At 40.2% G+C, this 14902-nt stretch overlaps 1 protein-coding gene across 1 annotated transcript in view; it reads right to left on the reverse strand.

The window, feature by feature from the left end:
• neb (nebulin) overlaps positions 1-14902 on the reverse strand; it is a 68455-nt gene that overhangs the window by 38440 nt on the left and 15113 nt on the right. Inside the window, exons 20-61 of the mRNA XM_037110541.1 lie at positions 14703-14801; positions 14014-14118; positions 13799-13906; positions 13590-13703; positions 13281-13478; positions 13031-13138; positions 12828-12926; positions 12598-12702; positions 12318-12425; positions 11876-12187; positions 11566-11772; positions 11348-11452; positions 11131-11238; positions 10730-11041; positions 10404-10610; positions 10185-10289; positions 9942-10049; positions 9507-9818; positions 9103-9309; positions 8901-9005; positions 8695-8802; positions 8172-8483; positions 7851-8057; positions 7636-7740; positions 7414-7521; positions 7007-7318; positions 6679-6885; positions 6480-6584; positions 5865-5972; positions 5442-5753; positions 5129-5332; positions 4585-4689; positions 4348-4455; positions 2655-2966; positions 2342-2545; positions 2073-2177; positions 1770-1877; positions 1364-1675; positions 1051-1254; positions 828-932; positions 627-734; positions 1-312 (exon numbers count right to left, since the gene is read on the reverse strand). Coding sequence (XP_036966436.1) covers positions 1-312; positions 627-734; positions 828-932; positions 1051-1254; positions 1364-1675; positions 1770-1877; positions 2073-2177; positions 2342-2545; positions 2655-2966; positions 4348-4455; positions 4585-4689; positions 5129-5332; positions 5442-5753; positions 5865-5972; positions 6480-6584; positions 6679-6885; positions 7007-7318; positions 7414-7521; positions 7636-7740; positions 7851-8057; positions 8172-8483; positions 8695-8802; positions 8901-9005; positions 9103-9309; positions 9507-9818; positions 9942-10049; positions 10185-10289; positions 10404-10610; positions 10730-11041; positions 11131-11238; positions 11348-11452; positions 11566-11772; positions 11876-12187; positions 12318-12425; positions 12598-12702; positions 12828-12926; positions 13031-13138; positions 13281-13478; positions 13590-13703; positions 13799-13906; positions 14014-14118; positions 14703-14801 — 7203 coding nt within the window. The remainder of the gene's footprint in view (positions 313-626; positions 735-827; positions 933-1050; positions 1255-1363; positions 1676-1769; positions 1878-2072; positions 2178-2341; positions 2546-2654; positions 2967-4347; positions 4456-4584; positions 4690-5128; positions 5333-5441; positions 5754-5864; positions 5973-6479; positions 6585-6678; positions 6886-7006; positions 7319-7413; positions 7522-7635; positions 7741-7850; positions 8058-8171; positions 8484-8694; positions 8803-8900; positions 9006-9102; positions 9310-9506; positions 9819-9941; positions 10050-10184; positions 10290-10403; positions 10611-10729; positions 11042-11130; positions 11239-11347; positions 11453-11565; positions 11773-11875; positions 12188-12317; positions 12426-12597; positions 12703-12827; positions 12927-13030; positions 13139-13280; positions 13479-13589; positions 13704-13798; positions 13907-14013; positions 14119-14702; positions 14802-14902) is intronic.

Here is a 14902-nt window from a genome sequence, read left to right on the forward strand (position 1 = left end):
ATCACTCTGGAGGTCGTATGCCTGTCTGGCCTGACGGACGTCATTGGAGTCTGGCAGGCAGGTCCAGTTGTGGAGGCGGGTGATGTAGTTGGCGTGGTTGACCTGAATCTGGTTCTTCTTGGCCAGTTCAAAGGAAAGCATGTCCACTGGCAGGTGGAACTTGGTCTTGGACTTGTTGAAGTCCTTCTTGTACAGGGCATCACTGGCAATCTTGGCTGAGTTCAGAGCCAGCATGAGCAGAGGGTCGTCCTGGACGCAGCGAGCACCGATGTGGTGGCCGACCTGCTTACGGTATCCTGTATGATACTTGTACTGCAAATGAGAAACCAAACAAATGATCATAACATCTTACATAGTGAAAAGCAACAATATTAATAACAATATTGTTGTTGTTTGAACTGAAAAATGTCAAACATCAGAGTGAAACAATATACTCTATCACAACTTAAAACCAGTAACACTTATTTGAAGAATGCACAGAAGACTGACATTACAACTATCATGAATATGCATATTATTGTAAGCTTCTATGTTATAAATAGTTGCCTACTGTAAAATTAATTTTGCATTTAAAATAATGATGACAACTTTACTTTTAAATCTAATTACTAAAGTAAAACACTTACATCACTGGCAATGTCCCTGGAAGCCCTGGCTGCGATGATGGAAATGGCATCATTACGAAGGTCGTAACCCTTCTTCTTGGCATCTTCATTTGCCTGCTTGTACATTTTCTGTAAACAAACAAGATCATCCCAGAGATGTTAAGTATATAACTTTTCCAGTTAAAATGCTGCACCACCAAAAGTATTTATTTTTCCACTTACCAAGCTGTAGTTGACATTGTTTGCTTTGGCAAGAAGAACATCCATAGAATCAGGCATGATATGGATCTTCGTCTTCTCTTTCTCCCAGGCCTCAATGTAAGCACTCTATAGTCACAAACAACAACAACATGACAATTTACATACATTAAGAGGTCTTCAAGTTAACATTTCCATGATGAAATAAGTTCATCATCATATCCATATGTAGTTGTTGATTTCATACCTTGTTCATAACCCGAGCGTTTTCCTTGGCCAAAGCAATGGGCATGTCTTCTGTGGTCATTTTAAATTTGAAGTTGCTTGGGTGCTGACGATACTTTCTTTCACTCAGAATCTCACCAGCTGTCTTTGACCTCTCAACATCCAGTGAACCTATAGGCACCCATCCAATTCCCTGCAGCATCTTTAAGTCCTCCTTGTACACAGCCTGGACAGAAAAAGAGTTCGTTATGGTGACAAATATTCCAAAACTTTAAATCTATACATACGTAAACATTATGGCTTTCAATTGTATAAATTCAAGGATTCATACTCACATCACTCTGGAGGTCATATGCATGTCTGGCCTGACGGACGTCACTGGAGTCTGGCAGACAGGTCCAGTTGTGGAGGCGGGTGATGTAGTTGGCGTGGTTGACCTGAATCTGGTTCTTCTTGGCCAGTTCAAAGGAAAGCATGTCCACTGGAAGGTTGAACTTGGTCTTGGACTTCATGAAGTCCTTCTTGTACAGGGCATCACTGGCAATCTTGGCTGAGTTCAGAGCCAGCATGAGCAGAGGGTCGTCCTGGATGCAGCGAGCACCGATGTGGTGGCCGACCTGCTTACGGTATCCTGTTTTATACTTGTACTGACAAAGAAAATGACAAACAAAGTTTCATGGTCACATGAACTGTGAGACATGTGTAGTATTTGTTTATCATTGTTAAAATCCAACAGCTTACGTCACTGGCAATGTCCCTGGAAGCCCTGGCTGCAATGATGGAAATGGCATCATTGCGCATATCGTAACCCTTCTTCTTGGCATCTTCATGTGCCTGTGTGTACTTTTTCTGTAAACAAACACAAGCATCGCACAGACATAAGTCTATATATTTTTAATTATTTGTGTGATTGAGTAATTAGAGATATAAATGTACTGATAACAGAAACAGATCTTAATTAATGTACCAAATCTTTTTGCCTTCATTTAAAGTAGTCAATATGTGAGATTTGCTTTAACCTAATATGTTTAATTTATCACTTACCAAGCTGTAGTTGACATTGTTTGCTTTGGCTAGAAGAACATCCATAGCATCAGGCATGATGTGGATCTTCGTCTTCTCTTTCTCCCAGGCCTCAATGTAGGCACTCTGCAGTTATAAAAAACAGTATGAGAGCACATCATATCACAAACTCTGCAAGTATGCATTTGTTTCAAAAAAGAATTTCTTGATTCTATCAATGTAAGTAGTTCAACTGCTTAATGTTGAGTTCTTTATACATAACTGCACTTTGAGGAGTGATGATTTCATACCTTGTTCATAACCCGAGCGTTTTCCTTGGCCAAAGCAATGGGCATGTCTTCTGTGGTCATTTTAAATTTGAAGTTGCTTGGGTGCTGACGATACTTATGATCACTCAGAATCTCACCAGCTGTCTTTGACCTCTCAACATCCAGTGAACCTATAGGCACCCATCCAATTCCCTGCAGCATCTTTAAGTCCTCCTTGTATACAGCCTGGACAGAAAAAGAGTTTGTCATGGTGACAAATGTTCCAAAACTTTAAATCTATACATACGTAAACATTATAGCTTTCAATTGTATAAATTCAAGGATTCATACTCACATCACTCTGGAGGTCATATGCATGTCTGGCCTGACGGACGTCACTGGAGTCTGGCAGACAGGTCCAGTTGTGGAGGCGGGTGATGTAGTTGGCGTGGTTGACCTGAATCTGGTTCTTCTTGGCCAGTTCAAAGGAAATCATGTCCACTGGAAGGTTGAACTTAGTCTTGGACTTCATGAAGTCTTTCTTGTACAGGGCATCACTGGCAATCTTGGCTGAGTTCAGAGCCAGCATGAGCAGAGGGTCGTCCTGGATGCAGCGAGCACCGATGTGGTGGCCGACCTGCTTACGGTATCCTGTTTTATACTTGTACTGCAAACGAGAAACCAAACAAATGATCATAACATCATGAATATTGAAAAGCAACAATATCAGTAACAAAACTGTTTTTTAACTTTGTTGAATGAATGTGAAATGTCAGAATGAAACAGTATACTACAATGAAAAAACAACAAACTTAAAACAATATCTAGATTTATGTGATGCCATTACATTATACATTATAATTGTGTCAAGAAATAATATGTTAATGTTCTCAGTTTGGATTTGTCATTAAAATGTCAATGAGTCTTATTACACTGTCAGATGCTTTAATGACAGTGTCATGAACAGGACAGCGCCAGACGCTGTGTTTGGTCCCAGTGTCCCGTCTAGTAAGCACACTGAACATGCCTGATGACAGGGATTAACAGTATGAAGGTCGTTTTCTTGCCATTTTAGGCTTCTGGCATCCTGGGCTGAATCAGCTAATGGCAGTGCTAGCTCCACAGCTAACTAAGCTAGCTAGCTAACATCACATAGCTACAGTTAGCAGCAGTTAGCTTACTTTAGAAACAATTATGACCCCCTAAATCACCTTGGTATGTTGTTCCTATTTTCAAACTGGTCTTGTCACATATAATGATGATGTAAAGGTGTGATATGTAAGAACTGACCATCTGTCAAATTCATACTCTAAAAAACTCCAAACTGCTGCTAACGGTGGCTAACACACCGCTAGCTTGTCATCAGCTATTAAGCGTAGTAAACTGTGCAGCTTGCAGTCATTCTAGTTACTTGGGCTGGGAGCTCAGACCTTGGGAGGACTATTGGGTTTACTAATTCTCTTACAATCACTTCTTGAGGTACAAAATTGCAAAGGACTGGCCGGTTAGTATGCTAATTTCAATAGATAACGATGCACCACAGTACATAGATATATTTGGCATAAAGTCAACACTGCTGTTTCTTCAAATTTCATTGATAATTTAATTTTCGAATGTTTTAAACAAGATACTTACATAAAACATAAAGCAGATGGTTAGATTTAAGTTTGATTATCAGGCCTGCTATGTGTTTATGACATGCTATTGTATGTAATCTAGGTTGATGTCAAGTTTTCATACTGTAAAAAAGACATCTAAAACTGTCAATTTTGCAGCAAAAGTTACAGACAAGGCCCAATGCCACTTAATGACAAGGGTAATAAACATTCTAAAGACTCCTTCATGTTCCTGTCGGTGTCATGTCACCTTATGTAAACCCTTATAAATAAAGTGTTGAAAATAAAAAAACCTATTAGACTATAATTTGACTAAGATACACTGCTGAAATAATAATACAATGATATCAAGGCTTCATGACATGCTTTTAAAATGTGCTGACTGAATATAATGATCGTTTATTTTGAATAGTAAATATTAAATCATCTTACATCGCTGGCAATATCTCTGGAAGCCCTGGCTGCAATAATGGAAATGGCATCATTACGAAGGTCGTATCCCTTCTTCTTGGCATCTTCATTAGCCTGCTTGTACGTTTTCTGTGTAAAAGAAAAAACAAACCAAAAAACCTTCAAGCATCTTCTGAGAAATGGTTGTTTATTATGAAAAATGTTTTTTCAAAAGCTATGACAACTTAACTTTATTGAGAATGTTTGAGAAGTACTCACCACACTGTAGTTGACTTTGTTTGCTTTGGCCAGTAGAATATCCATGGCATCAGGCATGACGTGAATGCTAGTCTTGTCTTTATCCCAGGCTTCAGTGTAAGCTTTCTGCAAAGACAGTTTGTTTAGTTTAGTTTTCATGCAAACAACATTAATAAAAAGATTTTATGGGCATGCATTCATAATTAAATCAATGCTGACAGTCCTGATTGCGACGGATTATGCTGAACCTGGTCAAGCAAAGAAGATTTTTGCCAGAGTAGGCTTTAAATTATTCAGAGTTCAGTACACATTCAATATGGGTCCAAATTATAGTGGATGGATAAATAAAATGTATCATAAAGCCCTGAGGGTATCATGGGAGTGTCATCTTCAGGTTACATTTCTTTACGCCCAAAACCAGGTTGTCCTTACCACTGTTGCTGTGTACATTCACTGAACCTTTCACTTTAAGTGCAAGAGACAACACAAAGCTGGTTTTGTTATGTGTTATTTGTCCTAGTAAAAACACAATATAATGTTTGGGTAGTAACTGCAAAAGAATTACCTTGTTCATAACCCGAGCGTTTTCCTTGGCCAAAGCAATGGGCATGTCTTCTGTGGTCATTTTAAATTTGAAGTTGCTTGGGTGCTGACGATACTTATGATCACTCAGAATCTCACCAGCTGTCTTTGACCTCTCAACATCCAGTGAACCTATAGGCACCCATCCAATTCCCTGCAGCATCTTTAAGTCCTCCTTGTACACAGCCTGGACAGAAAAAGAGTTTGTTATGGTGACAAATGTTCCAAAACTTTAAAACTATACATTCATAAACATTATAACTTTCAATAGTATAAATTCAAGGATTCATACTCACATCACTCTGGAGGTCATATGCATGTCTGGCCTGACGGACATCATTGGAGTCTGGCAGGCAGGTCCAGTTGTGGAGGCGGGTGATGTAGTTGGCGTGGTTGACCTGAATCTGGTTCTTCTTGGCCAGTTCAAAGGAAAGCATGTCCACTGGAAGGTTGAACTTAGTCTTGGACTTCATAAAGTCCTTCTTGTACAGGGCATCACTGGCAATCTTGGCTGAGTTCAGAGCCAGCATGAGCAGAGGGTCGTCCTGGAGGCAGCGAGCACCGATGTGGTGGCCGACCTGCTTACGGTATCCTGTTTTATACTTGTACTGACAAAGCAAAAGTGAGAGTTTTAGTGACCAAACTCTGGTTGGGGAAAATATGAAATAATATATTTACAATAGATAGCACATTATTGCTATAACTACACAGATACTTACATCACTAGCAATAGCAGTGGAGGCTTTGGCAGCCTGGACAGAAATGGCGTCACCACGAAGATTGTGACCCTTCTTCTTGGATAGCTCATTGTCCAGTTTGTACAGTTTCTGAAGAGAGAGAGAATATACATTTTTATAGAAGAAAGCATGTCTACCTTCATATTAATATGCTACAAACCTGTAGTAATGTAATGTTTCATTTTCCTGTCTGTCAAAAAGCATCATATCTGTGTTGTAGTTACTGTGGTACAACAGCCTATTGCTGCCAGGCCAGAAAAATAAAAATGGATCAGTATCATGCTATAACTTTAAAACATACAAACGTATCTTGTTATAATATAATAGCTTATTATTAAAAGATGCAACATTTAATCTATAACTTGATAATATAACATGAATACATCTAGTTACAACATAAAGTATCTTTTTTTTAACAATAATATTGTTGTCTTATAACACAACTAATAACAATACTAAACAACAACCAAACCACAGCAATTAATTTTTTAATTATTCTGGTATGGCAGCAACACATTTCTGTATCATGGTCAATTTTATTTTTATTACAAATCTGGACAGACCTGTGTAGAAATATCCCATTGTATCAGACTGTACCTCACTGACGTTCTTCTTGTTTCCTCTGGCAAGGACAATGTCCATTGCATCAGGCATGATGTGGATCGTAGTCTTGTCTGTTTCCCAGGCTTTGTTGTAGGATTGCTGAAAAATCAAAATGTAGGTGTTGGATCGATATCTAGACATTCATAGCTTTAGAGAAGAGATATTTGTGTTTACAGGATATCCTATCCAGTACCTTATCCATAATCTGATTGTTGGCAGTGGCCAGTGCCAGATCCATGGAGTGCATGTCCTTGGTGAATGTGAAGTTGCTAGGATGCTGACGGTAACGGGACTCACTGAGAATCTGGCCAGCTGTTTTGGCTTTCTCAACATCCAGCGATCCAATAGGAACCCATCCTATTCCTTTGATAAAGCTTTCATATTCACTCTTGTACTGGTTCTGAGGAAGAATATCAACAGAAATGGCATTCCGTCACAATACAGCCCAGCTATTGGTGACATTATTTAATTTTTTTTTATAATATCGATCTCAAGGAGATTAAGTCAAACTTTCTACATACGTCACTGGCAATGATCTGCATGTTCCGAGCTAGTTGCAGGTTCATGGCATCAGGCAGGACAGTGTAGTGGGAGATTCTCTGCTTGTATCCAGCCATAGTCTGAACAGCAGAGGCCTGCTTGGCATGGACCACACTTATCATGTCAACTGGGGAGTGATACTTCAGCTTGGACTTGTGGTAATCCTTCTTGTAATTCTTGTCACTCTGCAATCTGGCCAACTCCATATAGTGAACCAGCAGAGGATCATCCTTGATGCTGCGGAAGCCGACATGGTGTCCTTTGGCCTTCTCGTACGCCAGCTTGTACTTATACTGCATCAACAAACACATTCTTTGTCATAAACAGACACTGTCCTTTTTTATATTATGAATTTCTGGCAGATTTAATTCTGTTTGCAACAACTTACATCACTGGCAATGGTGGTACCAGACTTGGCAGCCAGAATTGGGATGGCATCTGCTTTTAGGTTGTGGCCCTTCTTGGCCATCTCCACAAGACCGGCTTTGTAAAGTTTCTTTAAAAGACATAAAAGTAAGATAACAGTGTAATAACAGTGTTGGCATTCTCAAACTGATCACCATCAACCATAGACAGTATTAACTATTATAGTTTTATGGATTCCCCTTACATTGCTCATGTTGATAGCATTCGCCTTGGCCAGAACAATCTCAGGAGCATCTGGCATGATGTGGACTGTCAGTTTGTCCTTTTCCCAAGCTGCAGTGTATGCTTGCTGTAAATAAAGACAGCAGGAAAAACAAATGCATTTTGAAGGTCAAGACTAGGTTTATTAACAACTTTTTTGTGGCCTTGCACTTTAGGGAACAGTTAAACATGCTGCACCTTGTTCATGATCTTGTTGTTGGCAGTAGCCAGAGCTACATCCATGGAGTCCATCAGTTTGCTGAATTTGAAGTTGGATGGATGAGTGCGATACTTCTTCTCACTCTGAATATCATTGCCAACTTTAGCAGTCTCAACTGCAAGAGAGCCAATAGGTACCCATCCAATACCTCTGATACAGTTGTTCCACTCAGATTTGTAGTCACACTGAAAAGAAATGTAAGGCCTCATGAATCAAGGGATTGTACTACAATTATTGTGTCGGCCTTTGTAAAGGGATAATAACAAATCACAGCATGTATTTTAACATTTACAACTTACATCACTAGACTGGATATTCATTGTGCGAGCCAGCACGAAGTTCATGGCATCAGGGAGGAGGGCATTACTGTGCTGGATCTGTCTATATCCAGCCATTGTCTGAACAGAAGAGGCCTGCTTTGCATGGACCACACTCATCATGTCAACTGGTGTGTGATACTTCAGCTTTGCCTTGTGGTAGTCCTTCTTGTAGTTCTTGTCACTCTGCATCTTAGCCACCTCCATGTAGTGAACCAGCAGGGGATCGTCCTGGAGGCTGCGGAAGCCAACGTGGTGGCCCTTTGCCTTCTCATAAGCCTTCTTATACTGGACCTAGAGGTTAAAGGGTGTATAGCATATTCAAATATCATTCAAAGACTTGACCATTACAGGATTACATAGTGGCCAATATGCTGGCCTCCGCCCTTCTCATTGGCCAACATGTACTTGTACCGTAACAGTAAATAAATACTTGTTTTCCAAAGATGGTGGGTTATAGTGGATAAATATCTTGATTTGGTAAAGGATTTTATTTCTAACTTACATTACTAGCAATGGTGGTACCAGACTTGGCAGCCAGAATTGGGATGGCATCTGCTTTGAGGTTGTGGCCCTTATTGGCCATCTCCACAAGACCAGCTTTGTAAAGTTTCTGTAAAAGACGTACATTCATATGAGTAAAATGAAATGAAATAAACAAAATTGGTAAAAAAGATTTTTTTTAAATCATAATGTAACCCATTGCCTTACATTGCTCATGTTGAGAGCGTTAGCCTTGGCTAGGACAATCTCAGGGGCATCTGGCATGATGTGGACTGTCAGTTTGTCCTTCTCCCAAGCTGCAGTGTATGCTTGCTGTAAATAAAAGGCACCAGAAAAATATATTCATTTGATGAATAACATCATTATTTATATTTTATGGCACTGCACTATATACTTGAACATGCTGCACCTTGTCCATGATCTTGTTGTTGGCAGTAGCCAGAGCTACATCCATGGAGTCCATCAGTTTGCTGAACTTGAAGTTGGATGGATGAGTGCGATACTTCTTCTCACTCTGAATATCATTGCCAACTTTAGCAGTCTCAACGGCAAGAGAGCCAATAGGTACCCATCCCATACCTCTGATACAGTTGTTCCATTCAGATTTGTAGTCACACTGAAAAAAGTGGACAGTTATGATACATACTATTTCTGATGTCAAGATCAATGACATTTATTCCAGAAACTTCTTGTATACATGCAAATAAAGTTCATAATGTTGATTACATTTGTGCTTTTTTTTAATGTGGCATTTAAAAAATGGTTTTGCTACTAAAGGCACAATTCACTGATAGAACTGACACTGCCACTCACATCACTTGACTGAGTATTCATGGTGCGACAGCGCTGTAGGTGCAGGTTGTCAGGCAGAAGGAAGTAGTTGTGAGGGATCTTTCTGTAACCAGCATATGTCTGAACAGCAGAGGCCTGCTTAGCATGGGCCATGCTCATCATGTCCACTGGTGTGTGATACTTCAGCTTTGCCTTGTGGTAGTCCTTCTTGTAGTTCTTGTCACTCTGCAATCTGGCTACCTCCATGTAGTGAACCAGCAGGGGATCATCCTGGAGGCTGCGGAAACCAACGTGGTGGCCCTTTGCCTTCTCATAGTCTTTTTTGTATTGGACCTGAAAGAAAAAGGAAAGTTAGGCACCTGATGGAGACTCTTTCAGTTGCAAAGAAAAAAATGCTGAATATGCTCAGTAATATTAACAAACTCAGTTTGTTAGGTAAATTTAAGATTTACATACATTGCTGGCAATATGTCTGCCTTGCTTGGCATGCAGGATAGGAATAGCATCAGGCCTCATGTCGTATCCCTTGGCGATATCTTCCAGCCACTTTTGCTTGTAGTGACTCTGTGGATAGGAGGCAACATGTTAGGACAATATTTTGTGCACAGTCGATGCAGGCAGGTCATATGCCTTTCACTTGAATATTTCGCTGATAAGACAGCTTCTAACTGATTTTCAGTTAATATATCGTTCTCTTACCTCGCTAACAGTCTGGGCGTTGAATTTAGCCTGAAGGAACTCAGGGCTGTCAGCTGGCAGATTATAGGTATGCATGAACTTCTCCCCAGAAGCTCTGTATGCAGCCTAGAGAGAAGGAAGAAGAACAGTAAAACCTGTGAATTCTTAGAAGGATTTTGTATAAATATTTGAACATCTCTTAAGTGCATTGCATCTTCTATAAAGAGAAGACATTCTTACATTGTCCATAGTCTTGGTGTTGCCCATAGCCAGAACCATGTTCATCGCATCGGTCTTGCTTGTGAATTTCAAAGAACTGGGATGCTGGCGGTAGCCTCTCTCATCCAGTGCATTTTTAGCAGCTTTGGCCTTCTCAACATCCAGAGAACCAATAGGAACCCACCCTAAGCCTTTAGAGCAGTTGTTGTATTCTGACTTGTAGACGTTCTGTAGGAAGACAGAGTAAAGCACGTTCTTATCTCAAATCGTATCATACTTACTTATACATGCATCAGTAATACTGGCATTGCACTGTTCTAACATAAATTTGAAAAGTCAAAGCATACATCACTCTGAATTTCCATCATGTTGCGACAGAGCTGTAGGTGCAGGTTGTCAGGCAGTAGGAAGTAGTTGTGAGGGATCTTTCTGTAACCAGCATACGTCTGAACAGCAGATGCTTGCTTAGCATGGGCCATGCTCATCATGTCAACTGGTGTGTGATACTTCAGCTTGGCCTTGTGGTAGTCCTTCTTGTAGTTCTTGTCACTCTGCAGCTTAGCCACCTCCATGTAGTGAACCAGCAGGGGATCGTCCTGGAGGCTGCGGAAGCCAACGTGGTGGCCCTTTGCCTTCTCGTAAGCCAGCTTGTACTTGTACTGTTTAAAAGAAAAACATTAGTGATGAGTTGAATTATTGAACTGGGTAACATTTTGGTGGAGTTATTATGAAAATATTTATAACTTACATTACTGGCAATGTCTCTGGAGGACTTTGCTGCAACAATGGGAATAGCATCTTCCTTCACATGATGTCCTTTGAGCAGATCTTGACGATGATCGTAGGTGTAGTAATTCTGAATAAAATAATCATCAGTGTTATGTTACAAATACAATAACAATTTCTCTATACAGTTTATATTTGCACAAAGATAGGAAAATACCAGACAATAATTCACAACTAACCTGGCTGATGTTTACAGCATTATATCTGGCTTGCATCAGTTCAGGAGCATCAGCAGGGAGATGGTAAGTGTGCATGAACTTCTCTCCACTGGCCTTATACTCTTTCTGCATAATTACAAGGAAGAGACTTAGTTAGGACAAAAAAAGAAGGAAAAAAGAAACTGAGGACTAAAATCATGAGAGCAAATCAGGCAATCATTCAGTTTACTCCCTCTCACCACATTCATGATCTTGGCATTGGCTTTGGCCAGTTCCATGCTCATGGAGTCAATAGTACTGGTGAATTTGAGGGTGTCAGGGTGCTGACGGTATTTCTTCTCATCCAAAGCCTTTGCTGCTGCCTTGGCTTTTTCCACCTCCAGAGAGCCAATGGGAACCCAACCAGTTCCCTTGACTGAGTTCTCATAATCCAGTTTATAGTTAAACTGAAAGTTAAAAGAGGCAAGTGATTAACTAATGTGTCAGCCATATAGAAACAACACAACTACATTGTGACACAAAAGACAGTGAAAGGAAAATTAAACTTACATCACTGGCATTTTGGTTCATGGTGCGAGCAAGGCCCAGGCTCATGGAGTCAGGCAGAAGACTGTAATTGTGATGGTGCTGCTTGTAGCCCGCGAACGTCTGCACTGTAGAGGCATGTTTAGCGTGAGCAAGACTCATCATGTCAACTGGTGTGTGATACTTCAGCTTTGCCTTGTGGTAGTCCTTCTTGTAGTTCTTGTCACTCTGCATCTTAGCCACCTCCATGTAGTGAACCAGCAGGGGATCGTCCTGGAGGCTGCGGAAGCCAACATGGTGGCCCTTTGCCTTCTCATAAGCCTTCTTATACTGGACCTAGAGGTTAGAGGGCATAACTCAGCTATAATAATTTAGAATTTAAATAATTGTTATGACTATATGCAGTGTTTGGTGCAGGGCATGAGCATAACTCTGAGAAGCTGGCTCAGTCTTTCAGGTAACTTACATCACTGACAGCATGTCTGGCAGCTTTGGCAGCGATAACAGAGATGGCATCAGGCTTCATGTCATAACCTTTAGCAATCCTCTCCTGCCAGGCAAGTTTGTAGTATTTCTAGAATGACAGAATACAGATGTAAGCAACTAAAAACAATAGGAACACTCATAAGTTTGGCATGAAATACATATTTAAGTATACTCATACACACTTTTGCACCCACCGTTTAAAAATTGTGTCACTAGAAAATGTTTGATTTATACATCACAAAAAACATGTTTTGGCTTACGTTGCTGATGTTGTAGGCATTGCACTTGGCCTGGAGGAACTCAGGGACATCAGGAGGCAGAGAGTACTTCTGATGAACCTCCTCCAGACCTCTCTTGTAGAACAGCTGTAAGGCAAGAGAGCAATTACAACAGAAGTCACATGTGTAGTGCTTATATCAAAGATAAATACAATCTTCTCAAAAGTGAAAACTTCTTTCTGCAGAATTAAATGTGAAAGGGACAGACTCACATCACTCCTCTGGAGCTGGTTGACCTTGGCCTGCATCATGATGGGGTGGTCGTCAATGGATGTGAAGGGGATGGTGTCTGGGTGCTGTCTGTATTTTTTCTGCAGGAAACAAGTAAATTCACATATTTTACATAAGCCACTAACTATAAAACACTGTTTGCTTCTACAGAGGGGGAAGTCATTCAGTGCTGGAGCACACATACCTCACTAAGGATCTCTGCAGCTTTCTTATTCTTTTCCACATCCATGGAGCCAAAGGGGATCCACGGGGTACCTTTGGTGAAGTTGTTGTAGTCAGCCTTGTATTCATTCTGTGATGTAGAAAAACAAAACAAATTCAAACGGTGTCATGAACATATAATCATCTGATAATAATCATTCAAGTAAAGTTTTATTGTATGATTTCAACCAAATTTTTCACTATAACATGCTGTAAAGTCTGTCTATACTTACGTCACTCTGGATGATGTTGGCTTTCTTGGCCAAATCCAAAAGCACGGCATCAGGGGGAAGGAAGAAGTTGGTGCTGATGCTCCTGTACCCTGCCATGCTGCTAATTGCCTGGGATTTCTTGGCCAGGGTGACTGACATCATATCCAGTGGTGTGTGGTACTTGGTCTTAATCTTTTCATAGTCCTTTTTATATTCACGCTGTAGAGATATCAGTAAAAGATTCTTCAAAAGTGCTCTTTTATCTCAGCTCTAATAAATTAATATTCCGGGTTGTAAGTAACTTAGGCTTTTGGGAAACTGATGACTTACATCACTCTGGATTTTGGCCACATGAACAGAGTGTAAGATCTTGGGATCGTCATTGATGCTGAGGGCTCCAACCATGTGTCCTTTGTTCTTCTCATACTCCTTCTTGTATTTAACCTGCAAAGAAGGGCAAAATGTGATCAATCACCAAATTAATAAAAATCAAGTGAAAAGCACTGAAATAGAATAGACTGATATTGTAGCATACTTACATCACTGGCAATGTTTGTGTGAGCACGGGCAGCGAGGATCGAAATTGCATCACCCTTGATCTCAAACTTTTTTGCCTTAGCTTTCTCCCAGTCATACTTATAACAGTTCTGCAAAGAGAGAATAATGCTGTTCAGGAAGCTGGAAGAAATTAAAATTTAATGATTGCTCTAAATCAAGTGTACAGTGTTTAAACAAAAAAAAAACAGGTACTTACATCACTGAGGTTAAAAGCATTTACTCTGGACTGGATGAAGAAGGGATAGTCTGGGGGCAGGTGAGACTCGGTCTTCGTTTGCTCATACTTTGCCTTGTAGTTCAGCTGCCATAAGAACAAAATATAAAATGATGATTTAATATTTTTTTAAATGAATCTCTGAATTTCTGCTCACAGGGCACAACTCATTGCACACATAGTGTAATATTAAGATGAGACAGAAATCTAGGTATCTATTTATCTATTCATCAGTTTCTGTCACTGGAGGGCAGCAGTGTATTAGCTGGAATCTCTTGGAGACCCAGTGACTGTCCCTTTCCCTGCCTCCCCAGCCCCTCCACATCACAGGGTTTATTCTGGGCCAACTGAATGCTTGTTGCTATTTATACTTCAGAGAGATGGCTCTCCAGTTTCCATGGTGCCCACAGAAAGACAGCTGGGCTATGTGGATGATAGGGCACATTTTAAGGTGATCTGCAGATCTAGGAGAATTTGAGCTCAAGCGTGAGCTGGTAATTGTAGAAATTTCAGTCAATAAATGGACGATATAAAAAAATGTGTTAACAAAAAACATATTTGATATATGAGAACAACCATACAGTAAGAGGGAATTTGAATGATGCTGATCCAACAGGAGTTTATGAAATTCTAATGTATTTTGTGTGAGTACAAAGAGGAGTCATACATACATCACTTAGCTGTTTGGCGTTGATGGCGGCTTGAACCATAACTGGTGAATCCTCCACTTGTGTAAATTTCACTTTGTCTGGATGTTGCCGGTAAACTTTCTGCAAACCATGAGACAAAGACGTTTTGTGATATACAGTACACAAGTATACCAAAACAAGAGAAATCTTATGTACTGCGAAGAAGTATTTTATGAGCCAGT

This window comes from Acanthopagrus latus, chromosome 9, assembly GCF_904848185.1.
Source record: "Acanthopagrus latus isolate v.2019 chromosome 9, fAcaLat1.1, whole genome shotgun sequence".
Taxonomy (NCBI): domain Eukaryota; kingdom Metazoa; phylum Chordata; class Actinopteri; order Spariformes; family Sparidae; genus Acanthopagrus; species Acanthopagrus latus.